This window comes from Furipterus horrens, unplaced genomic scaffold (genome assembly GCF_987537825.1).
Source record: "Furipterus horrens unplaced genomic scaffold, mFurHor1.1.pri manual_scaffold_8, whole genome shotgun sequence".
Taxonomy (NCBI): domain Eukaryota; kingdom Metazoa; phylum Chordata; class Mammalia; order Chiroptera; family Furipteridae; genus Furipterus; species Furipterus horrens.
The window spans coordinates 38,640,037-38,664,376 of NW_028327178.1; the positions used below are offsets into that span (position 1 = coordinate 38,640,037).

A 24,340-nucleotide genomic window follows, 5' to 3' on the forward strand; every position below is an offset into this window, starting at 1 on the left:
TCTACCCAGCAGTCACTCACCAGGGAACTGAGCAGGCTCATCAGAGAGCTGCAAGTGACAGACACCAGGACAGGAAGGTCAAGGGCATGTTGTATTTCAGGTGACGGAGAGGCTTCGAACACTTTGTGCTTCCTTCCCAAATTTGCCTCATAAACTTTATGCCCCTTAAATATTAGTTGATCTAGCCAGAGATCACATTCATTAAAATCACTGCCTTAAACTGAATCCAGCTAAGGAAATTCGTTAGCAAAATATTTAGGACTAAACTCAGCTAAACTGATGGCTCTGGAGGAGGCGAGTATCCTGTTTGCACTCTCCCCAGCAACTCCTTGAATTTCTCCACTAACTAAAACTGTATATGCTCAGCTCCTCATCATCCTTTCTTCAAAGTGATGTCAGAAGCTCCCAGTGCGTGTGTGAAATCTGAAATAGGAATGGTGGCAGCTGATTCTTAATGTAGGGCTAGGGGTGACAAGTGAGACATATGTGTCTAAACATACACATACATGTATATAGAAACAAAAAGATACTTTAATTCTCTTTTTACATGGCCACAGGCTTTCTTTAGTCAGGTGAAGTCCCCCAGTGGGCACTTTTCTCTTGTGGCTACAAAGTGATGGGGTGGTGACGTATAGGTGGTCCCAGTGAGTCAGTATAAGTCACAATTAAAATTTTGCAATAATAACCCTGCCTCTTCAATGGACACAACCTCAGCTCAAGACACAGTTGGTCGCAGCTGTCAAAAGCCTCAGAACACTAATCATGTGTCTTACCCTTATTCTGGAATTTTATAAAACACTTTTATATATATATAGCACAACAAATGTGCTCATTATGCACTCTAACATAGAGCACAGGAATACATACACACCACGGAGTGCAACCCCAGCTGTTTCCACAGTGGGAAAAGTGCGAAAGTTAAATATATGCACAAGGTACGATGGCAGATAGGTACAGAGCGCCACACTCCATGCCTTTCTGCAAGACCCATCAGATGCCAAGAACTTGTTCTTGTCCCATGGGTGGTAGAAGTAACAGAAACAATGTCATATTCTAAGGACAGAGGATGTCAGACAATCTGGTACAGAGAGAGCGATCATTGTCCAGAGATTATCTAGAAATGATTGCCAGCGGTCAACCTGCCTCAGGACCCCAGGCAGAGGTCTGGTCTGAGAGCGTGGAGCTGGCTCTGGAGTCCGGGGCTGCCGTGGTATCTCAGATAGTCACAACACCACACTCACGCAGGCACACGCCCCCAGGGGAAGTGCACTTCAACAGCTGATACAAAAATAGGTTGGCACTCTCTTTGACACAGTGAGGGTATTTTTAAAAGCTTTCCCCCAACTTCGCAAATTGTGTTCCCCTCTCTGCTCTGGAACTTCACGCTCTGAGTCGGAGTTGGTCTGGAGAGAAGGTTGTGGACCACGCTTGCAAGGTTTGTGTGTGCTTGGGAGAAGACTGGGGTGGGATGGCTAAAAATTCTTGCTAGTGGAGAGCCGGAAGGGCCTCTGTGTCTTCAGCACAGGTCTCTGCTTCCCTTGCTGAGTAGTAAACAGCGCACAGCTCACCTCTGCTAGCCAGACTGAAGACTCCCTGAAAAGTTTCTGGTGCTGCTTCTACACAAAAACATACTTCGAGGAAAAGAGTTTGGTATGTTGAGTTCTATTTGTGCATGTTTAGTAGTGAGTGCAGCTCCACCAAGCTCAGAGGAAGCGGTCCCTGGCCCTCCATGGGGGCCTGTGCTAGGAGCTCTGGACCAGGCGTCTGTAATGGGGCATGACTTCGTGCTCTGGCAGATGAAGGGCAAATTCCAAGGCCACTAACACTGGGAATTCAAAGGCAATCAGTTCTCGTCTATTCAGCCGGAACTTCTCTTCCAGTTTCTGTAACAGAATGAAAGAAAACCAATAGCATTTTAGCTTTAAAATAAAAACCCTAGACTTTCTCCAAATATAAGGTCTCTACCCATCAGCCAGAGTGGTTACAGAGAAACATTTGTGGGCAACACTGTGGAGGAAGAAAGGGAAACATCAGATATGCTTCCTGCTCTCATTCCCTTAGGTGGAGAAGGAATTGAACCTTTCCTAGGACTCAGAGTCTGCAGGGGCCTCACACACATCCATGACTTCATTTAATTTTTCCATAATCTTACATGGTTGACGTTACATTTATCTCCATTTACAGATGAGAAAACAGGCTCTCAAGGTTAAGTAATTTGTCCACGATGACATGGACAGTAGATGACAATGCTGAGATTCAATCTTAGCTGGGACTTAAACTTTACTGTTACAACTTTATTGTTTAAGCTTCGAGGTAAGACTAAACCCCTGGCAAATCACCTACAATAGTAACCACCTCGGGGAAAGTTCAGAATTGGGTGAACTTATTATACATAGTTTGGTCTTTTGTTTTGTACACGAGGACCCTGGTGAGGTCACTTCACTTGTGGAGTGTCACAGAACTTGTGCGTGTCTGCATGGGCCGAGCACTCAGTGTTCGGTTCTGTGCACAGGGCCTCCTCTCTGCACTGCCTCCTGAGCCACCCTAGGCGCTGCTGTAGTTGAAATGGAGGAGAATGATTAGGGTGAGAGTGGGTAGGGAAGGCCTCACTTTTGCTACACTACATTCTGCATTGGCTTAAACTCAGCTGTTGGCTTAATAATGAAAGAACAACCTCACTAACAAAGTACTTGGTAATTGCATTCAGATTATAACTGGGATGGGATCTTGCATTAGGCTAATTGCAATTGCAAATAGCTTGTCAAACCATTATTGTTATATGAGGCCTGTCCAGAAAGTATCTGGCCATGTAATATGAAAAAGAGACATTTATTGAAGATGCAAGATACAAGCATTGTACATAAGACAATGATACCCCAGTCTCCTTCAAAGTAGGCACCTTGGGACCTCACACAGTTCTCCCAATTGCCATCAACTGCCCCGTCATATTTTCCTGAATCTTTTTTTTTTTTAATGTTTTTTATTGATTATATTGTTACCACAGTTCCAATTTTCTCCCCCTTGTTCCCCTCCACCCAGCACCTCCCTCCCCCAGCAATCCCCCATTTTCCTGAATCTTACTGATGGTCTGAAATTTCTTCCCTTTCAAAGGTGATTTTAGTTTTGAGAAAAACCAGAAGTTGCAGGGCGCCAAATATGGGCTGTAAGGGGACTGACTCATGTGCGTGACTTGATGTTTTGCCAAAAAACTCGGTACAGGATGTGATACATGAGTGGGCACATTGTCATGATGAAGCTGTCAATCACCAGTTGCCCATAGCTGCGGCCTTCTAAATTATCCAAATAGCTTCCGCAGAGGAATATTAAAGCTTAATACAAAATCTGATGCAGGTTCATTGCTCTACTCGCTCATTTTAAATGTGATAGCCACACAGTACACATACTCACTCAATGGCATCTACTGCCCTCACTGACTAGTACAGCGAAGCCACCATTGTTCGCACATTTGCATTCAGTCTACTCTCCTTGGCATTATACGAATGTCACACAAATCATTCTCATATTAACAATGGCTGGACTTTTTCTGGACTGACCTCATTCTACATTAATACTACCAGCTTTTGCTGGGTTGTATAATTACTTGACTGTGATTAAATGTGCATATCAGATAATTTTATTTTTAGTGTTTGAATTTTTTTTAAGTATATTTTATTGATTATGCTGTTACAGTTGACCCAGTTTTTTTTCCCTTTGCTCCTCTCCACCCAGTACCTCCCTTCCCTCCAGCAATCCCACCCCCCTTATTTCATGTCCATGGGTTGTGCATATAAGTTCTTTGGCTTCACCCTTTCCTATATTATTCTCTTTTTTTAAATACTTATTTGTTTTTTTTTAATTACAGTTGTCCCATTTTCCCCCATTGTTCCCGCCCACCCCTTCTCCCACAGTCCATCCCCACCCCGTTACCCCATTGTCCATGTCCATGGGTCATTTATAATATTGCATAATTTTTATGAATATTTGTTACTTCTAAAGATTCATTAGTTCAGCGAATATCTATGTAAAACTATTGATTCTCAGCTTAGAGTTGGTATCAAAAGGTCACCTCCATGTTTCTAAAAGTATTTACTGTACAAGCTAGATGATCTGTACCATTTCTTAAAATCAGTAAAGTACTGACCTAAAGAATCTCTTTCTTCCATTGATGGATGAATGGATAAACAAAATGTGGCATATACATATAGTGAAGTATTATTTAGCCTTAAAAGGGAAGGAAATTCTGACAATGCCACAACATGGATGAACCTTGAAGACATTATGCTAAGTGAAAGGAAACAGACACAAAAAGGCAAATGCTGTATGATTCTACTTATGTGAGGCATGTAAAACAGTCAAAATTATCGAGACAGAAAGTGGAATGGTGGCTGCTAGCGGAGTTAGTGTCTAATGGGGACAGAGATTCAGTTCTGCAAGATCAAAGAGTTCCGGCAATGCACGGTGGTGACAGCTACAAAACAACATGGATATTGTTAATACCACTGAGACATACACTTAACAATCGTTAAAATGGTATATTAAAAAGAAAAAAGAATACTCTTTCTTATGTAGGGAGTACCACATCAGCTCCCTTTCTGCTTTTCCTCCTTTGCTACTGAAGACAGCTGCACAGCTAGACACATGGGGCACTGTAGTAACCGTGTGTTTTATTTTCTGTATTCTGATACTTGAACATCTTGGGGTCTTGCTGACACTGGAGGGACTGATCCCCTCCCCTCCCAGGATTAGCTAATTCTTGGAGTAAGTGAACAATTCCCCTGTGAGTACACTTTTCAAATACAAACTAACCAACCTAGAGCCCACACCCCAACCACCTACTTTTGGGGCTCTCACTCTCTGGGCCATTACTCACCTGCCCTGAGCACCCAGGGCCAGGTACCAGACAACTAGAACAGCCCCCGTGCCCCAGAGAGCACTGAAATTACTCAGCTAGCCACTCCTAAGCACCATCATTCTGCCTTGCCAATTGCTTCCTGCAAAAACCACAATAAAGGCTCCTGCCCAAGGTTCTCACTCTCCCTCTGACCCCAGAACCCTGGTGCTTCCTTATATGACCCCCATGGCCTGATGTGGCCCCTTGTTATGGACTGAATGTTTGTGTGCCCCCCAAATTCATATGTGATGATATTAGGAAGGGGGGCCTTTGGGAGGTGATTCTATTTAGAGGAGCTTGTGAGGATGGCGTCCTCATGATGCGACTACTACCCTCATAAGCAGAAACCAAAATGGGCCCCCCTCTTTCTGCCACATGGGGACACAGCGAGAAGGTGGCCATCTGCAAGCCAGGAAGAGGGTCCTCACCGGACACAGAAGTATTAATAGCTGCACTTTGATCTTGGACTTCCAGCCTCCCAGACTGAGAAATAAATGTCTGCTGTTTAAGCCACCCAGTCAATGGTATTTACTATGGCTGTGTGAGCTAAGACACTCCTCCTCTTGGGAACTGGAACAAACTATTTCTTCAAGGACAACTGTGTCCTAATCTGCTGGCTTTCCGGTACCTCAAATTTTCTATGAATGTACAGTATTTTGAAACAGGCATTCATATATTCACCTATGGAGATTAGTGTTTCCTTACTTTGATGGGGCTCTTCTTTAAAAGAAAGGAGAAACCCACAGCCTCTCCCAAAGAGAAGGCAACCAAGGCCACAGGAAGCAAAGGTCTGTTAAGCTAAAGTATTTGACGGATGTTCTGCGGGTCACACCGTCCACATCACCCCTTGCCATCACGGTGGTTTTCATAGCTGTGAGAGTAACACTGGACTGGAGCGTGGGCAACCCCGGCCATCAGGACATGGACTACTTACATCAATTAGATGTTTGACTTCATGCTTTTTGAGATCACTTCCAATTTTGGCAGCTAACAGCACACATGCTCCAGCACAAAGTTTCCGGTTCTGTTTGTTTAGCTTTCCCTTGAGGGCGAGCTTCTCAAAGTAGACAAAGGCCATGGCCACTGTGGGCTCCTCAAGGCCACAGTCCTCCTGAGCAAGCTTCCGCATCTCTCGCTTCAGACTAGAGAAAGACAGGAAGGAGGGAAGTCTTATGAGAACTGGAGTTTCAGGGACTCTGAAGAAAAAGACTACTTCGTCTAGCAAGCAGTTCCTTTCTCATTCCCGGAAAGGTGATGTGGAATGGGACTGAATCCCTATCAGTGAGAAAGTTACATAATGCGTGAGGAACAGACTCAAGTGGCTGGGGCTTCAGACTCTTCTTGTTGGTGACGTTGTATAGACCCTGTTGACACGGGACACAGAGGACCACTTTCAACCATAGTGGATGTCTGAGGGTCTCTGGTAACTTGGAGGGCTGTTCATAATGAAAGAGGGCAACTATAAAAGTACAGTCATTCCGGAGAGACGAATATAGAAATAAGTTAGGTAGTTGGTGTCAGCTCTTCCGAACACTGGTTATGTTCATTACCTACATCAGGAATGGTAAGGAGAAGGGTTAGGCTAAGAGCACCTAAGGGTGCTTAGGAAAGCTGCCCAGCGAGTGGAGAAAGTGTGAATACTTCATTTTTTCATATTGCTTTGGCTTTTTAAAACAAACATGACAGTTAAATCAGTATTAATATACACGTGCTCATAAATGTTAGCACTTATTCCAACATCATGTTGGTGTATATAGCATAGTCCCTTCCCCACCCCGGTCCCCCGCTCCTACACACAACTTGTGCTGTTCTGGTATACAGGTACCACAAGTCAGTTTCTCTCCAGCCCAGCCAGGCCAGTCCTCTGGACTTCTTGGCTAGCAGACATGAGTCACCACAAAGTGGATCCATCAGCTGTAGGGGAAATGTGGGCCAGATTTTGATTTGGCTGGTTTGCAGATGCTTACAGATAGGGCTTGGCTATCACTTCTGGGCAGATGATTGTGAGTAAAGTTATCTCAAACCCTATGATACCAATTATTTTCTCTTGTTTTGTCTACATTTGAGAAAAGCAGGGAACCCAATGTTTGCTATTCTCTCTGAGTTTTCCATAGCATAAATCTTACCGAACTGGCAACCTACAGATAGCATGACATGATTCCTTCACTGAAGGCACGCAGCTCGCCCAGATCCTGGTCAGCTCATATCAAGAGATCTGCCTTCTGCCCTGCTTCCCTTGGCTCTCACATAGAGGCACCAAACAGCCAGCATCTTGTGAGCCTCTTTTTGCTGAATGTGCCTATATTTCACTTGAACCATCATACAAAGCATGAATTTAATGTGTGCTGGGAGAGGGGCTGAAGGGCAAGTTCAAGTAGGATGTCGATCCCCACATACCTCCTTATTTTGCTGAGTGTTAACTTAATGTGAGGAAACTTCTCCTTGAAGGTCTCATTCATGTCCTTCTTGAGATCTGAGGGCTTCACGTAGTCAATTACTGTGGTCTGTAACAGATTGGGCAACAGGGTCACTCCTTACAATAAGGATCCCAGGCAATCATTATGTGCAATTTATGGCCAACCAATGACTTCCAGTACCACCACGCAATGGGGAACCCAGGTGATCTCCACAATAAGGGTTCTGCTGAATACTGGAGCCTGAACAAGGCCATGGCCTCTAGGGGTAGAAGGAAACCAAATCCCTGCTCTTAGCAGGACCAGGTGACATTTACAAACACTGGCCTCTCGACCTTCAGGGGTCAGTGCCTGGTAGGGAGGGGAGTCCCCCTTTCAGCCTCTATGTTTCAGCCTGTCCTTCACACTGCAATTTGACTCACACAGATCTGGGTGCAATCCACACTTGACCATCACTAATCATCTGGTTGTGGGAAACTTATTTAACACTCAGGTTCCACATTTGCAAAATGAAAACAGTAACAGTGCCTCCTTCGTATGGCTATTTTGAGAACCACATGAGAAGTTAAGTGCTCTGTGTAGAGCTTGGCATGCAGCAAGTACTCAACAAATGTTAGCTTTTATTTTTTTAATTGTGGGAAAATATACATAACATAAAACTTACATTTTAATCATTTTTAAGTGTATAGTTCAGTGTCATTAAGTACATTCACACTGTGCAAGCCTCTGCCGTCCATCCCCAGAACTGCTGTCCTCTTGCAAAACTGAAACTCTATACCAATCGAACAACTTATTCCCTCCCCTCAGCTCCTCCTGGCAACCACCATTCTACTTTCTGCCTCTATAATTCTGACTGTTCTGGGTACATCATATAAATGGAATCATATAGCGTTTGTCCCTTAGTGATTGGCTTATTTCACTTAGCATAACATCCTCAAGGGTCATCCATGTTATAGCATATGCCAGAACTCCCTTTTTGAGACTGAACAATATTTCATTATATGTATATAATGTTAGCTGTTATTAATAGTCCCTTAACCTTCAGTTTCCTCTTCATCCCCTGTCCCTTTCTGAGCCCTTTCTGAGTACTCTGGTCTTCCCTGCTCCTCTCTGCCTTACTCTGTTAACTCTGAATGAAACACAGTTCCTGGCTTGGGGGTACACCTTTCAAAGGGCTGAGATGAAAGCGATGCCTCTTCTGACTGCTGTAGGCAATAATATTCATTAGGCAAAGACAAAGAAAGGAGGAACCACCAATTCTGAGAGAAGCGCCATTCCCATGGTGGCTTGTTCTGGCAGGTGCATCAAAGGTTTCCTCAAGAGCTTGAACAGAAGTTGGGAGCTTTCCGTGCACACCTGCATTCAGCAGACCCTTGGTGTGACACAATTTAGAAGAAGCACATGGGATGCCTCTGGCGTCAGTTAATGACCAAGAACAGACAAATAGTCTGCATGCCCAAATTCCCACTGATCTCAATGGCCCCTTCTTTGCTTTTCTGGTGAATGAAGGCTAAGAGCAATATTCACTCAAATGATTCCACCAAAGTTGTTCAGAGCTTCCTTAAATTCTGGGTGGAAGTGGGCACGATGAGTGCGATGCCTCCACTTCTTCCGCAGAGCATGGCTCTTTCCGGCCCCCTCAGGAAGGAGCTCTCTGAGCTGGCCCAGGCTGTGCGGAGCTGGCAAGGAGCAGGGAGGGAGCAATGCAGCCATGTGGCACCAGTGTGAGGACACATATATGCACACCCATGCATGAGTGCTGCTCCGCCGGGGGTGGGGGCACACGGGATTTCACGGAGCCACTTACTGCCAAGGTCCAGCAGAGCGGGTGCCTCCGCCGTCCTCCGAGGTGGGCTTGTTGCTCTTCCCACTTTTCAAACTTGTTGCTCTTCCCACTTTTCAAAACTGCTCTAATTTATCTCAAGTCAATATCCTCCTTGGTTGAACAGGAGGTAAGATTTTTCATGCAGATAACAGGTAGCAGGATGGGGAACCACATCTAACAGTTATTTCAAGTCAGCTCGTGGGTCAATCGGCCAATTCTGTTTCCTAAATACCCAGCACCTCTTTCCCCTTCCTCCCATCCCTCCCCATATCCAGGCACCCTGGACTCCCGGAGACAGCCTCCTCCTACTCTTCCTGTGCAGATGAAAGTCACAAGGTTTGCAATGATGTGAGAAGGCTCTAGCAAAGGGTTTTCAGCCTTTGTTGGGGGTTAAAGCACCGGGAGCCCCAAGCAAGGATATCTGGGGTGAAGGGGCAAATGTGCCTCCCCAAGGTAATCACAGCTGCTCTGCTTTGTTCTGTCTTATATATAGATACATGCAACACTTTTCCTGAAAGAAGGCTCCCACAACCAAAAAAATTTGGCAAATGTGTTCCAGCCACCTCACCTTCCAGATGAGGAAAGAGAGGGTCAGAGAGCCGAAGAGGCTTGCTGGGGGAGCTCAGCAGGCAGAAGCAGGGCCAGTGCCAGGATCCAGGCCACCCAGATCACACACCCACAGCCTTCAGCTTTTCTGTTCTTAATCAGATTGAAGTGAGCAGCAGAGAGTAGGGTCCGGGTGGTGATCAGAGGCTCCCACTCCAGCAAATTGGTCACCTCTGAGATACTCGCTTAACTTTCCTGAGCTGCAGCTTTTTCTTCTCTGCACAACATAAGAACACCTGACAGGGCTGTTTCATGGGTTTATCTCAAAGATCAAACAGAACAGAATGTACCTAAAGGACAATGGAGAATTTTATCAAGAGCATCACAGGGGAAGACGGCAGCAAACTGGGCTCAGCTCCAGTCCCACTGAGTCAGTGTCTGAGGTGGGGCCCTGCTATCTGCATCATGATGTTGCCCAGGTGAGTTTTTATGTGTCAGATCCCCCTTGCATGGCTAACAGCCATCCACTTCTGCAGGATCATGTTCCCTAAACTCCCAGGGCGTCAGGGTGCCCTCCAGTGACTCCCCTTCATTATACATGGTCTGGATACCCGACCCCCTTCCAGGATGCCCTCTGTACCTCCTGACTCCTTTGCAGCTAGGATTCCAAATACAACTCCAATTCTTCCTATCCAAGGTAATGGCGTGAGAAGGCAGAACTGAAGCAGAGGCTGTGCTTCTGCTGTTTGTGTGGCTATGAGCAGGAGTGGTAGGAGTCCTGGGTGTCCACCTTGCAGGTATAAAGCACAGCTGGGGCAGCTTCCTGCCCTGGAGGTGGCATCACTGCCTCCCCTTGGGCTGGTGTAGACCCCTGGTGGCCTGCCTCTGCAGCAAGGTGTTAGGATCATTCCTGGCTGTTTGTTCAGCCTCTCTAGTGATCTATGAGCTAGTTAGTACTCATATGTAATAAACCCTTTTCTTCTTAAATTAACTCCAGTGCATGCTGAACCGTCACTGATGCACACAGTATTTTCTTTCATGGATGACATTTACCACTATCATAACTGAACCACACTGGGTAGACATGGGGTATAGACAGAGCTTCTAATTCTCCTAAAGGCACCAATGTCATCAGTTCACTAGGGTATGACGTCTTGCCCTGGGGCCCTCACATGCCACTTCCTGACCAGTTCTTGCTTTTTGATTGACCTCGTGAGCACCAACAACCCAGGAGTCTGCAGCCCTGGAGATGGGGCAAGGAGGTCTCAAGCCCAGCCCCAGCCTTGCAGGAGACTTATTTCTACAAGTAGCTTCGTCCTGACTCTTCAGGGTATGAAGCTGGGACCCATTTTTTCTGACAGAGGGATGAGTGGACATGTATATTTATTTCCAGACTGGACCCTAGTCAGGGGGGTAGAGAGAGGGCTAGTGAGCTGATGCTCCACGGCAGCTTCAAGGATGGCCAAGCCCTCAAGTTCATCCTCTAGATGACAGAGCTCTTCTGAATCCCAGTTCAGCTACCCACAGCTACAAAAGTGGCATTCTGTGTGGACTTCCCAGCCACAGGGCCACATCCCTGCGATGGCTCCCAGCACTGAGTAGAAGGCCTGTTGGCGGCCTGATCCTCCTCTTTCTTATCTACTTGGCTATCATCCTGCTACTCTGAGTCTTTTCTAAACTAATTACCACACAGTTTGGGGTGGGAGTTTCTGCAAACCTTCATCTTGCTGTTAAGGCTCCCCATTTCATGACCTCCATGTGGTGAGTAGCCCTGGGCTGAGGGAGAGGAAGAGGCCCCATCAGGGAAGGTACAGGATAGCAGCAGCCAGCTGGGCCCAACATTCCCAGGGTGGCTGCTTTGGGAAATCCAAGGGCATCTAGGAAAAGAGACTGTGAATGCTGATTGCTTGCTGGAGGCTGGCTGCTGCCCATACCTGAGGCAAGTGTGCCAAAATACCTTCTCCTCTGTTTGTTCACATCTATTTTGGGAGTGAGGTAGATGGTTATTAGAGCGATAAAATGCCTCCAAGACTCAAAATAGTAATAAGAGGTTGGAGGTAAATTTTGGATGTCAGTTTGAGTGCCTTAGGCTGGCGAGAATGCAGAAGTGGTTGTATCAGTGTCCTGTGGCTGCTGTAACAAAGTACCATGGGCAGTGTGGTTTCAACAACAGAAACTGATTGCCTCACAGTGCCAGAAGCTGGAAGTCTGAGATCAAGGTGTCTGCAGAGCCACACTCCATGAAATCTAAAGAAAAGGCTTCCTTGCTTGTTCCTAGGTTCCGGTAGTCCCAGGCATTCTTGGCTTGCAGGTGCATCACTCTAATCTCTGCCTCTGCCTTCACCTTGTGCTTTCCTTGTGCATCTATGTTCATGTGCCATGTTCTCTCTGTGCCTGCTTATAAGGACCCCAGACATATTGAATTTGGGTCCACCCCACTTTAGAATGAGCTCATCTTAACTAATTTATATCTTCAGACACCCTATTTTCAAATAAGGCTACATTCTGAGGTATTGGGGGTTAGGACCTCAACCTATCTTTTGGCGGGACACAATTCAACCCCCAGCAGTGGTGCTTGCTTATAATGGTGCTGCTATGTGGCCATGCTGTACTCTGTCCAGCCCGGCTTTGCCCCTGGGAGCAGGTTTGGGACTTGGCCTTAGCCTTGGTCTGAGGCCACACTTTTCATGTGTCTTCTTTCCTGACCCCTTTGCTTGCTTTCTTCAGTCTGGTTTTTGTCTCTGCTTCTCTGAGCTGCAGCTCAATGGGGAACATCCCAGACTTTGGAGCGTGACCCCAGGTGTAAGCCCTGGCTTTGCCATAAAATAGCTGGACAGCCTAGGGTAAACTGCTTAACCTCTCTGTGCCTCAGTTTCTTCATGTGTCTTCTCCATCATCCACTTTATGTTGATGACTAGAGGGCACCAGATCTACAGGTCAGCTGCACAGTGACACCATCAGGGCAACTGAGCAGGCAGCCCCCAGGGCAACAGCCTGCTCCCAGGCCCTGGCTCCAACAGGGTCTTGCATACACTTTGCACCTGGGGCCCCTGCTACACACCATCCCCATATGGGCCATACTCGCCCAGGGCCACGCCTGCTTCAGGCAGATTCCAGAGGGGATGACAGGCCTTGCTCAGTTCCAGTTCTCTCTAAGAAATACTTTCTGAAATATAGCAGCCACAATTCCTCTGCATGATCCTACCAGCCTTGAAGGTTTTATGACATCCTGGAGAAGCTGGACTTCCCCACCTTCCTGAGACAGTTGTAGGATTACCACTGGCCCCCTGCCCCTGCTTAATTCTGGCTTGGGAGAGAATGAATTAAAAGTGAAGCCAATGCTTTTTTCTAGATCCCCTCTCAGTCTAATTATACAGTTTATAAAGACTTGCAATGCCCAGAATTCACCAGTGCATATATGTCACTATGAATCAAAGTACTAATAAACAGGCTCTAGTTCCTTCCTGGTCTGGGACTGATTGAGTGACCACTGTTTTCAATGCCACCTAATTCCAGGCCATGAGATCTGCCAGGTACAAGCCCTATTGTGGCCCCAGCAGCAGCCAACACTGGGCCAGGCTGTGAGACAGATAGGTAGCTCCAGCCCTGCTTGTGTTTTTACGAAGGGAGCCACACAGTGCTTGTGGTGAGAGGTTGCTGAAATGTGTTTTCTCGCAGCTGCTGGCAGCAGGAGAGCTGTGTGTGCACAGCTGCATAAAGGGGAAGAGGGAACGGCTGGCTGAGAGGAGACCCCCAAAACGCAGAATGTCCAGAGAGATGCAATTCAGAAAGGAGCCCCACCAGCCTGCCCCGCGGGAGGCAGAGTTAGGAAAAGAAGGGCTGGCGTCGGGGCTGACACCACGAATCCCTTCTGAGATAACAGGAAAAGATGGTAAGACCACAAATGCCTACCACATCTGTTGGGGAGACACTGAGACTTCCTTTGCTTTGAAAAACAAATAAAGGTTTGACTCATCTGGAGAACAGGGAGAGGACCTCCACAGAACTGAACTTGGGGCACATCCTGGTCCATGGTGACAGTCTCGATGCTGAAAAGGGAAGGCCTCCTAGGTTGGGGCAGGGCTGCAGTGGGAGGGGGTTGGGGCCAGTGAGGAGAGAACTGAGGCAGCAGGTGTGTGTGTGGGTGGAGGAGGTACACAGACCCTAATAACAGTGGAGAGCCATGAGGGGCTCAGAGCTGACAGGTTGCTGACCTGATACGAACAAAAATAACATAAAAGGTGCTTCTACCTTGGGGCCTGCTTTGTCTCTCCTCCTTCCTTCCCTATCTCTTCCTGGGAATTCTTATGAGCAGCTCTGAACAGGTGTGAGCTTGCTGTAGACTCTGCTACTGTTCCCCTCTGGGTCAGAGTGTCTCTGGGGGCAGGAACATTGCAAGGGAGTCTGGGTTCCTGTCCCAAGAGCCAGCAGGGAGCCTAGGGTCAGGCAGGCAACCTCCCTAACCCTTCGTTTCCTCACCTGTGGAAGGAAGGAGGGCGCTAAGACAGTGATCTCTGCAGCTCCTTCCAGCACCAATAGCCACCGAGCAACCAGACCTGACCTGCTCCTATCGCTCCTTTGGTGCTCCGGGCTCAGCCAGGCACTGGGAAAACAGCTGTTACGTGCTCCCTGAGGTAATTAAGCAGAGCTGCGACCCTCAACTAAATCTATCTAACCACAAACAGCTGGGCATTTTGGCTGTTCTAGGCATTTAATCCCTTTCCCTGAGAGAACAGTAAATCACGAGGAAACTATGGGAACAAGCAGTCAGCCTGTGCAGGCGGGGCTGCACTTGCTGTTATTCCTACCCATCGGATTCCAAATACAGAATCCTAGATTTACTCTCCCTGCCCTCTCCTTTAGGGGAGGAGTTCTTCAGTTTCTTTCACTGCAATAAAGTTGAGAAGAGAAACACAGGAAAAACGGCCTCTGCTTCAGGTTTTTACATGACCATGAGGATTTAACAGGTGATGCAAAAGCGCGTTCACAGTTTCAGATATCTGTCACATATTTACCCGGTGCTACAAACACTTCTGGAGTAGTCTCTCCACCCACCTGAGATGCCACTGGGTGAATGTGGCTTGAGTTCACACACATGTAGACAGCATTTAGATGCACATTAAAAAAAAAAAAATTTCATTCAAGGAGAAGCCTATCAACTTTTTAAAAGAGAGAGGAAGGGAGAGAGAAACATCGATGTGAGAAACAACTATCGGCCGCCTCCAGCCTGCGCCCCGACCAGGGACCAAACCACAACCCAGGCATATGCCCTGAAGAGAATTGAACCTGCAACTCCTCAGTGTCGATGAAGACAATCCCACCAACTGAGCCACTCTGCCAGGGCTGGATGCACTTTTAAATGTATGCTTCTTAAATGGTGGGCTCAGAGCGTGAGTCAGTGAACTGTGTATATGTAGCACCCATGTTAAAAAAACAAAAGTGATTATAGAAAAGGAGTAGACACTGCAACATCTTGGTAAAATGTAAAGCTAATATTTCCTTTTGTATTATTTTAACAAGGGAAAGATTTTTAAAACCCACCATAGTACTGATGCATGCTACAACACAGATAAACAGCATGCTGTGAAGCCAGACACAAAGAGAACCATGTAGTGTATAATTCCATGTTTATGAAGTGTCCAGAACAGGCATGTCTATAGCAACATAAAGTAGATTAGTGGTTACTAGGGCTTACGGAGTGAGGGACTAAGGGCATACGAGGTTTCTTGTGGCGATGATGAAATTGTCTCTTCAAGCCAACTGTGGTGACACTGGTTACACACCTTAGTGGAAATATGAAAACCTGAGGAATGGTACACTTTAAAGAGGTGAATTGTATGATATGTGAATTATATCCAATTAAGCTGTCTCCCCCCCCAAAAAAATAAAAATAACACACACACACACACACACACACACACACACAGAAAAAACCCCACCCTGACGCAGTGAGGCATTTTATTTTTAACACACCAGAAGCTGGCGGGCCTCGGAGACCCTGCAGCTCCGCTCCCCTGCAGGTGCTTGGCGGTTTTCCCTGGAGCTGGGGATGCGCCAGAGCCCTTTCAAGCCTCAGCAGCGGCCTCCCCATGGTGTTTTTGTCACATCGTATGACATTTCTTAAAGAAGGTCTCCTGAATTGACTAAGCTTCATGCACCTCAAAATCTGAGGGCCCTGTGGAGGCTCAAGCTGTTTTAGCTGCTCAATCAACCTCCCCTGCAGTCAGGTAAATGAATGCTCACCTCTTTAAGACAGCTTTCAATGAAAACAAAGTATGGGGGGGGGGCAGAGTCCAATCATCCACCATATGGAAGGTTGAACTGTCTTCTTTTTACTGTCTTTTATTTCCCACTGCCCAGCATCTCACACTACCGAAAAGTTAAGTTCTAAGATATATTCCCACAACACTGGGGTGATGTAGGGTAGAAGGAAGGGTTTTTCTATGAGTACTTAGATTGTAATATTAAGTCAATCAAAGAACTGGCACTTCATCATGGAGATCAGTCCAAGAGATTGTCCTTCTGAGATTTATATACCTATAGATATCATAAAGGTTGTTAGTCGAGTTCCTTTCTGTCAAAACAATTCGAGAGGGATTTCTTCTTGAGAAAGAAGTTTTGTTGACATTATCTCAGTCAGCTCTTTCACTCACTTTCTCTCTTAATTGCTCTCTGCACCCATAAAGTGGGAGAAGAAACCACTACCGACCTCGGCTGCCAGGTTCTAATGACAAATAACCAGTTGCTGGTGAAACTTTAATCACAAGCCGGGTGGCACACAGAACAGGCAGCATCCGGTTCTGGCACGAGCCTCCCACCCTCCCTCGCTGCACTGAAGAATGCCATCATTAGTGAAAGCCCTACAAGAACCTGCACGCAGCCAGGAGGCTCTGCATCCCTTCACGTTCTGCGCTCACCTTCTAGAAAACTCTGAGGCCAAGACCACAGGGGTGTGACAATTTGGTTTTCCACACCTGCCCCAGAAATTTTTGTTGTTGTTCAAAATGTCACCTTTGACCTTCCACAGTGGCTAACAGTGGGAGTCACCTGCATGGATCAAAGGCAAAAAAATACAATGGGAACCAGGACTGCAAGGCCAATTTTAAAGGGGTGCCACTTAAAACTGTGTAGATAACAGGCTTCTTTCTGAGTCCCAAGGGAATGTTTACCTCTGGAACCCTCCCACTTAAGGCATGTCCCAACTGGGGCCTTTTTATCATATCCTTAGAACAAACATCAATGAAAATATACATCCAGCTACATCCTGGCTGGTTAATATCACCTACACTATGACTCAGAAAGCCTGCTCCTAGGTATTTATTTGGCTTAGAGGAAAAAAATATATATGTCCACAAAAAGACCTATACAAGAATATTTGTGGAAGCAATATTCATCATATCCCTAAACTGGAAGCAACCCAACTGTCCATTAACAGCACAATGGATAAATAAACTGTGGTACAGCCATACAAAGAAATCCTACTTAGCAATTAAAAAAAAAAAAAAAACTTACTGATACAAGCTACAAAGTGAATCTTAGACAGTAAGTTGTGTGGAAGAAGATGGACTAAATAAATAAATAAAAAAGTACACAATACATGATTCCACTTATATGAAGTTCTAGAATAAGCAAAACCAATCTATGGTGGCAAAACCACAGCAGCAGTTGCCTTTGTGGGGAGGGGGCGAAAGTCAAAGGGGACAGGCAGGAGGGAACTTGCTAAGGGGATAGAAATGTTCATTATCTTGCTCAGAGAAGAGGTTGCAAAATTCATGGAACTGTATACTTAAAATGGCTGTATCTGATTGATTATAAATTACGCCATAATATGAAAAGAAAAAAAAAAAGGCAGGATTTGATGGGGTGAAAGGACTAGCCCATCACTTACAGGGTTGGTTAATGTGGCAGAGGACACAGGAACAACTCAGACTCTACAATTCCACAGGTTTAGGACACCCCTAAACACCAGACAACAGCTCTGGTTTTTAGGCTCAAGGCCTCCACTTGGCTGGCCTAACGTGAGCTGCCCTGGGGCCTAAGGAAGACAGACATAAGCAGCGGGACCTCCGAGGACTTGTGCTGCACAGTTAGACTGTAACCAGAAAGCCACTCCCTTCCCCAGTCTCCAAGCAAAGGTCTCAGCAGGGAGCCCTGGACAGTGGGCTGCACAGGCTTTGCACCGGCTCTGCACAGGCTCTGCACCCTGCCAACAATGAGGGTTCACACCCCAGTGGAGTCTCCAAGCTAGATCTGCCTGGGCAGAGTCCCCAAACCACCTAAGAGCCAAGATGGTATCACCAACCCTCAGTGAGGGCCTTCAACAGTCTGGGTTGAATAATCTGTCATTCTTTCTGTCCACCTTGGTCATCAGCGCCTATTACAAGTGCAGCTCCCTGCACCTGGGGTTGAGATAGTGGGGACAATTTGTCAGGATCATCATTCTACAGGCTTGACTTTCCCAAGCATGTATGTGTGTGCACGTGTGTTTGTGTTCACGCAGAGGGAAAGGGCAGTTGCCTTTGTGGGGAGGGGGGTGAAAATATCGATTTCACACATAGTCAACCTCTTTCACACTTCCAGGTCTCGCACATGGGCTCTCGCTCAGAGGTCCAGCATGGCTACTCATTCTCAGCAGTCACGTTCGGGGTCCTTTCCTCAGAGGAGCCTTCCTGAGGCCCACCTCCAATGCCCAACCCTCCCTGTCATCTCCTACCACTTTCCTCACACTCCTCATGACTATAGTGATTTCTCTATTTGTTTATAGCCTGACTTCACCACTCACTATGAGGTTGAGGAGAGTGGGGACTGGGGTTGGTTTAATCTCCACTGCATAAGGAAGCACCTGGCCTGGCACATAGTAGGGCCTCAGTCAATACTGGTTGACTGGACAAATTCTATACTTGTTACCCAAAACACAAATAAAGCAAGCAAAACACACAAACCCCCCAAACTCTTACTCCTGGAAGTTCAAGGTGAAATGCACATGAAAGTCCTGTACTCCTTGCCTGTTTCTAGTGAGGAAGTCTCCTGGGCACAGGTTTGAGGTTCTGTGTAACCCATAACATCACATCAATAACTCAGACAAGAATGCTGAAAAGTAGGCCTCTCACATTTTATCAGTGTGCCAATATTTGTGGCTGAAAGAGAAGGAGGTACAGGTCTTATGGAGCTGACCAGGCAAATACAGTTTATGACTAATTTCATTCTCTAAAAAAATGGACTATTACAGAAAGCACGGGCTGTAGATTCAACGTGGTGAAATGAAAAATGACCTACTTGGAAACATAAAACAAGGAGGAAAGGACATACATGCTGACTTGGCAAGTCATCTAGCACACTGTCCAAGGAGGAAAAACTACCCATGTGCACAGGTGCACACACATAGACTGTAGCCCAGAACCTAGAAGCTCACAATGAAATAATTTAAAGAAAGAAAGAAAGAAAAAAAAAATAGACCTGGCACCAGCCCAACACCAGGCCTATAAAAGGAGGGGTCAGGGTTATCACCAGACATAACACATCTATGCACAATCTCCCCACCAAGCCTCAATGTCAACAGAAAATAGTGTGCCTCTTATTCTCCTGTGTACCTAGAAACTTGTTAAACTGCTGACCCAAAGAATCATTTTCACATCCTTCTGCGGTTGGCTGTTCTGTCACTGAATGCTGAGGGATGTGGGATCCAGAGGCAGAGTGAGAAAAGCTCTGAGCCAGGAGTTCTGGCCTCCACACTCCACTTCCTGTCTGTCAACTGTGACAGCCTCACTCAGGCTCCCTGGACCACAGTTTCCTGCCCAAGTTACTTCATAAATAAAGCGAACTTTGATAAATAAAGCAGTGAACATAAAGGATCCTTCTTCTTACACAACTCATGACCTTTTAGTTGCTCCCTTCTTAACATTAGGGTGATGATTCTGGTCATTTATTAAACACTTATTATGTGTTAGCTTACATAAATAAGCTCTGTTTAAAAAAAAAAGAAGTAGCACCGGCTGGTGTGGCTCAGTGGACTGAGTGCCAGCCTGCGAAGTGATGGGTCGCTGGTTCTATTCCGGGTTAGGACACATGCCTGGGTTGCAGGCCGGGTCCCTGGCTGGGGGCGTGACAGAGGCAACTGATTGATGTTTATCTCACACATCAATACTTGTCTCTCTCTTTCTCCCTCCCTTCCCCTCTCTCTAAAAAAATAAATAAAATCTTTTAAAAATTAAAAAAAAATAAGTAAATAATCTCCCAGGTCACAAAGTGGAAAAAATTTAAAACTAAAGGCCTTTGGTAATCATTCCAACCCAATGTGGCATCTTAGAATGATCTCTGAGCTATTTGCCATACTACAAGAGGATATAGGCTGAAAGAAACTGGCCAGGGCCTGAGTTCTGCCTGCGTTTCTCTGATGTCAGCTACTTGCCAAATGTTCCATGAGGAGAGGCTGTAGGGTGGATCCCCATGGCTGAGAACTCTCAGCTCTGACCGAGTGTTCAGGTGCCCTTTGAGTCTGTAGGGTTGGGTCCCACTCCAGCTTCTGCAGACACAAGAGCTCATCACAGAACAAGGATCCTCTGCTCCCTGCTGGGACTGGGGCTGCTGAGAACAGCATAGTCTGGGGAGGAGCAAGGGAGCCAGAGCAAGATGTTTTCAGCCGTGCCCACCTGGGAGGTAGTGGGGTATTCTGGGTAAGTGCTCTTCCACCTGATGCCCTGTGTGGCAGGCCTGGGGCAGCAGGTTTCCCCACAAGCCCACTCTTCTCTCCTCCCATAGCACCCTGGGCTTGGCCCGCCTCAGAGTCAGGGCAAGTCTGCCCCAATAAAGTACACAGAACCCTGCCAGCCTCCACCGATGTCTAGAGAAATAACAGTCCAGGGTGGTGGGAAACGGTGGTCAGCCAAAAGCAGAAAGCAAAATTACACAAAGGGAAAAACAGGAAAAGCCTAAGAAATAAAAAACAGCAAGGAAAGGTTTTGCGCTTAACACCCACAATGTCCTACTTTCACTTTCCCAGGAGACAATTCTGTTATCCTGAGCCCAGGGCCAGCTGTTTGCTCGGAGTGCATGTGGAGGCCTAAACACACTGAAGAACTCCACACAGAGCTGAACTTGAACTCAGCGCTGCCAGTGATCTGTCAGATCCTCTCCTAGTTGGTGGTGGTGGGGGGTGTCTATGGATGTACAAGCTTGGAGAGCCCCTCAAAGGTGAGAGTCCCTGACCCTGGGCTAGTAGCTAACGTGATGTATGCAGACCATGTGACCTGCAGAATCCTGGACCCACAATGTGCTCATCTATCCATAAGCAAGCCACAGTGGACAGTCCTCCAGAAGACCTCCAGGCTGAGTAGTGTTTGAACAAGCCCCTCCTCCATCCCAGGCAGAGCAGCCATCTGTTAAGGCATGCATGCCATCTCCTAGCTACTCCCTGGAGGAAGAGGGGGTGAGCAAACCACCCAGCTCTCCATTGTTACTCACCATGTATGAAGGAAAGATCAGAACCCGTTTGTGCTTGCCACAAGGCCACTGGGGGTCGTCCAGGAGATTTGGGTCGTAGTCCATAAAGTCTCCCAGGTCACTGCCTAAAGATCACATGCAAAGTGATAATTAGAGCTCCAGACTCTCTGAAGCAGAAGCAGATAGGCGAATGTCAAGTACAGAGCTAGAATGAAGAAAGGCTGGCCTCAGGGCATTTAGCTCAGAGTCACAGTAGGTCGCTGGCTCTGACTTTTAGTCGATGTCTCTGCATGCCAATGAAACGTATCCTCCCCCAAAAGGGCTCACCAAATTCTTAACATTATGACTTTTTTTTTTCCATTTTAGAAAATTACGTGTTAATCTCCCTGACCTGGGGGAGCATGAAACCTCACAGAGCATTAAAAATGCTGTGAATGCTCACAGCATTACAAAATGTGGTGCCGAAAAGGCTCACTTTCTAAACCTGCAGATCAGTTAGTAGTTGTGCCATGTGAGAAGCACGCTTTTGGTGTGACTGCTTCTGGACAGACTACTGTATCCACATAAACACAGATCAAAGCAGGTGCCAATGCGAACAGTTATAAATGACCAGAGGTGGCTAGAACATTAGGACGGTGCTTCCTAACTCAGCACCTGGACAGGACTAAGGAACTTCACATTCACCTGGAATTTCTCTGAGAGCAATAATACTGCTTTATAAAGAGCTTTTTCCTCATGTCAATCCTTCCAAAGCTTTGTATAGGCAATGCTGGAAGCATTCAAGTCTTCTTCCAGCAGCCAAGTTAGCTCACCCACTATGATAATCAGAAGGGATGTTCTTACACCAGATTCTGGTTTTCTGGCCCAATTATCTGAAGAAAAGCCAAACTTGAGCACTATGAAAATATAGGCAAGAAGCAGGTAGCCGGAGAGATGAGTAGCCATCTCTGCAAAATGGCCCTGGCATTGCTCCCTGTGGGAGCTCAGGGGGTGGGCCACTGAGGCATCTCATTAGAGAGATCACCCTGTGGCCAGGTGGTGAGCCTCCAGGGCCTAAAATCGGGCTTGCCCCAAAGTCGTATCACCTGTGGAATGAGCTCATGCTCCAGGGACCCCTGTCCTCCAGTCTGTGTACAGGGAGACCCAAGGCACACTGTACACCAAGATGCCTCCTGCGGCCAGCTCCCACATCCAGCCAGGTCCCAGGTTACCTGTGTCAAGGCTCCCCTGGGTGCTGCTTGCCCGTCCTATAGACAGGCTGCGGTGGCTCAGGTTACGGAACTGGGAGAAGGAGGAGGTGGAGTCAATGGTATTTCTCCGGGCTCCAAAGGCATTTGTGGGTAACAGAAACTGGGTGTAAGAAACAGTCTAAATGGTGAAGACAGAAATGGCAAGTGATTATTTCCAGGCAAGGTTAGGCTTGCATCCTGACCAAGCTACACTGCTCCCCAAGTTCAGGTCCATAGCCTCCTATCTGCAATTCTAAAATCAGTGAGAACTGGAAAATGAAATTGTGTGCCAAATTTGTGCCAGAACTGGCTGTCTGTAGTTTTAACTTATCCCACTTGGTGAAAATACTCAAGTTATGTGGCAGAAATATAAGTGTGTTTGATAACAATGTGTAATCTTAGAAGCTGTTAGGATGTTATGTAACACATGAGGCTCAAACTGTTACTACTTTTCATAAACCAGCATGTGCAGAATTCCAGGACACATCAGGCCCCAGGAGTCTCTGATAAGGGACTGTGACTTTTGACATTTCCTTTGTGTTCTTTTGGCAGGGGTCATCCTTGATGCTCAACCCTGTCCTATCTTCCCTCATTCCTGTGTAAACACCCAACCTTTAGGAATGATAACAGAACAAGTATCTTCCTTTTCACCTGCCCGGGGAATCACGGCTCATGCACTGAGAGCCCAGGGCTGATGCTGTTTGGGCACAGTGGTGACAACCTGTCCTGGGGGAAGAGTGGCAGGGAGATCATTTGCCACCCAGCAACTTCACCTGCATGCAAACTATGCTGGGATGGCTTCCCCAAACACTTGCATGGTCTCCACCAACAGGCTTTGGGAGGGTTTCTGAAGAGTGCCTGGATCTAGCACAAGCGGTCAAGTTCAAACTTCAACCTTCACTCCTCAGACTCCAACCCAGCAGTTTGGTGAATTGTGGGTGAAAGAGGAATGTGCTGGCCCTGCTGCTCAGAATCACTATCTAAGGCTGAGGGATTCTTAGCTTCTCAGGACCATAGGAAGCCAAAATGCTTTCTAGTAGTGGGAATGCTGCTTGCTGACACCATCAGTTAATGCATGTGCAAACCACGCGTCGTCATTCCACCTCAGAACATGCACATGGATGCGTGCATGTGCCTGAGACACTGGTCAGTATCTTGCATTCCATGGTATATGGTGAAGGCAGAGAAACAGATGTGCTGCTATGGAATCACTGCCTCAATGGACTTCCAGCTGCAGGCTGGGGGAGCAGGAAGGCTGGCGTCATATGCCCAGGAACGTGCCCCCCACCTGGCTCCTCCACCACTGGTTCGTGGTAGGTCAGGCTACTTCTGCTCCCTAGGTCTTGTGGTACTGGCATAAACTCGTCGACTAGAAGCCAGGCAGCCTTACCTTCCCATCCGCTCCCAGCTCCACGCCCTCAAGGCCAATGACCTCTTTCAAGCTCACAGCACCTGCTGATTGTCTCCCTCCGTCCAACTTCAAATCCCTGGGGAGGACAAGCCAAAGAAAAATGCCGCTGTTTGCACCCAAAAGAGGCATGAGAATGCTCACTACACAGGACACCAAAGTCACACTGACAAAAATGACCAAGCAGGCCCTGGCTGATGGGGTTTCCCTTTGTCCCTCCTTTGGGACTTGTCAGTGACAATCTTTGGGCAGTTCCACCCACTCTAATAGAAATGACATCAAAATGAACAGAAAGCCTGAAGATGAAAGTCAGGCTCAGAAGCCAATGGATTACTGACATCCCTTCCTATTCATCAAGGTCCCTCCACCCTCTGATGGTTGGTCACTGAAGCATCTTAGATGGAGCATTTCCCGGGCACAGTGGGAAAATGGTTCTCTTGGCCTCTTTTTCAGTCTGGAGGAGACCACCTCTCCTTGACACCCCCTTTATTAGACAGGAGAAATAAATTCTTGTCCTAAACAGTCTTTAGGTTATTGCTGGTAATGAAAGAATTAATGCCACAATAGTCACCCCAGCTACCTTGCCAG

At 46.9% G+C, this 24,340-nt stretch overlaps 1 protein-coding gene across 2 annotated transcripts in view; it reads right to left on the bottom strand.

Annotated features, from left to right (window-relative positions):
* Positions 1 to 808: 808 nt before the first annotated feature.
* CABLES1 (Cdk5 and Abl enzyme substrate 1) overlaps positions 809 to 24,340 on the bottom strand; it is a 105,661-nt gene continuing 82,129 nt past the window's right edge. For both annotated transcript variants that reach the window (XM_090285734.1, XM_090285733.1), the window contains 6 exons: positions 23,735 to 23,831; positions 22,327 to 22,483; positions 21,137 to 21,240; positions 7,289 to 7,395; positions 5,826 to 6,033; positions 809 to 1,883 (listed from right to left, as the gene is read on the bottom strand). In XM_090285734.1, coding sequence (XP_090141860.1) covers positions 1,743 to 1,883; positions 5,826 to 6,033; positions 7,289 to 7,395; positions 21,137 to 21,240; positions 22,327 to 22,483; positions 23,735 to 23,831 — 814 coding nt within the window. In that variant the 3' untranslated portion in view covers positions 809 to 1,742. The remainder of the gene's footprint in view (positions 1,884 to 5,825; positions 6,034 to 7,288; positions 7,396 to 21,136; positions 21,241 to 22,326; positions 22,484 to 23,734; positions 23,832 to 24,340) is intronic.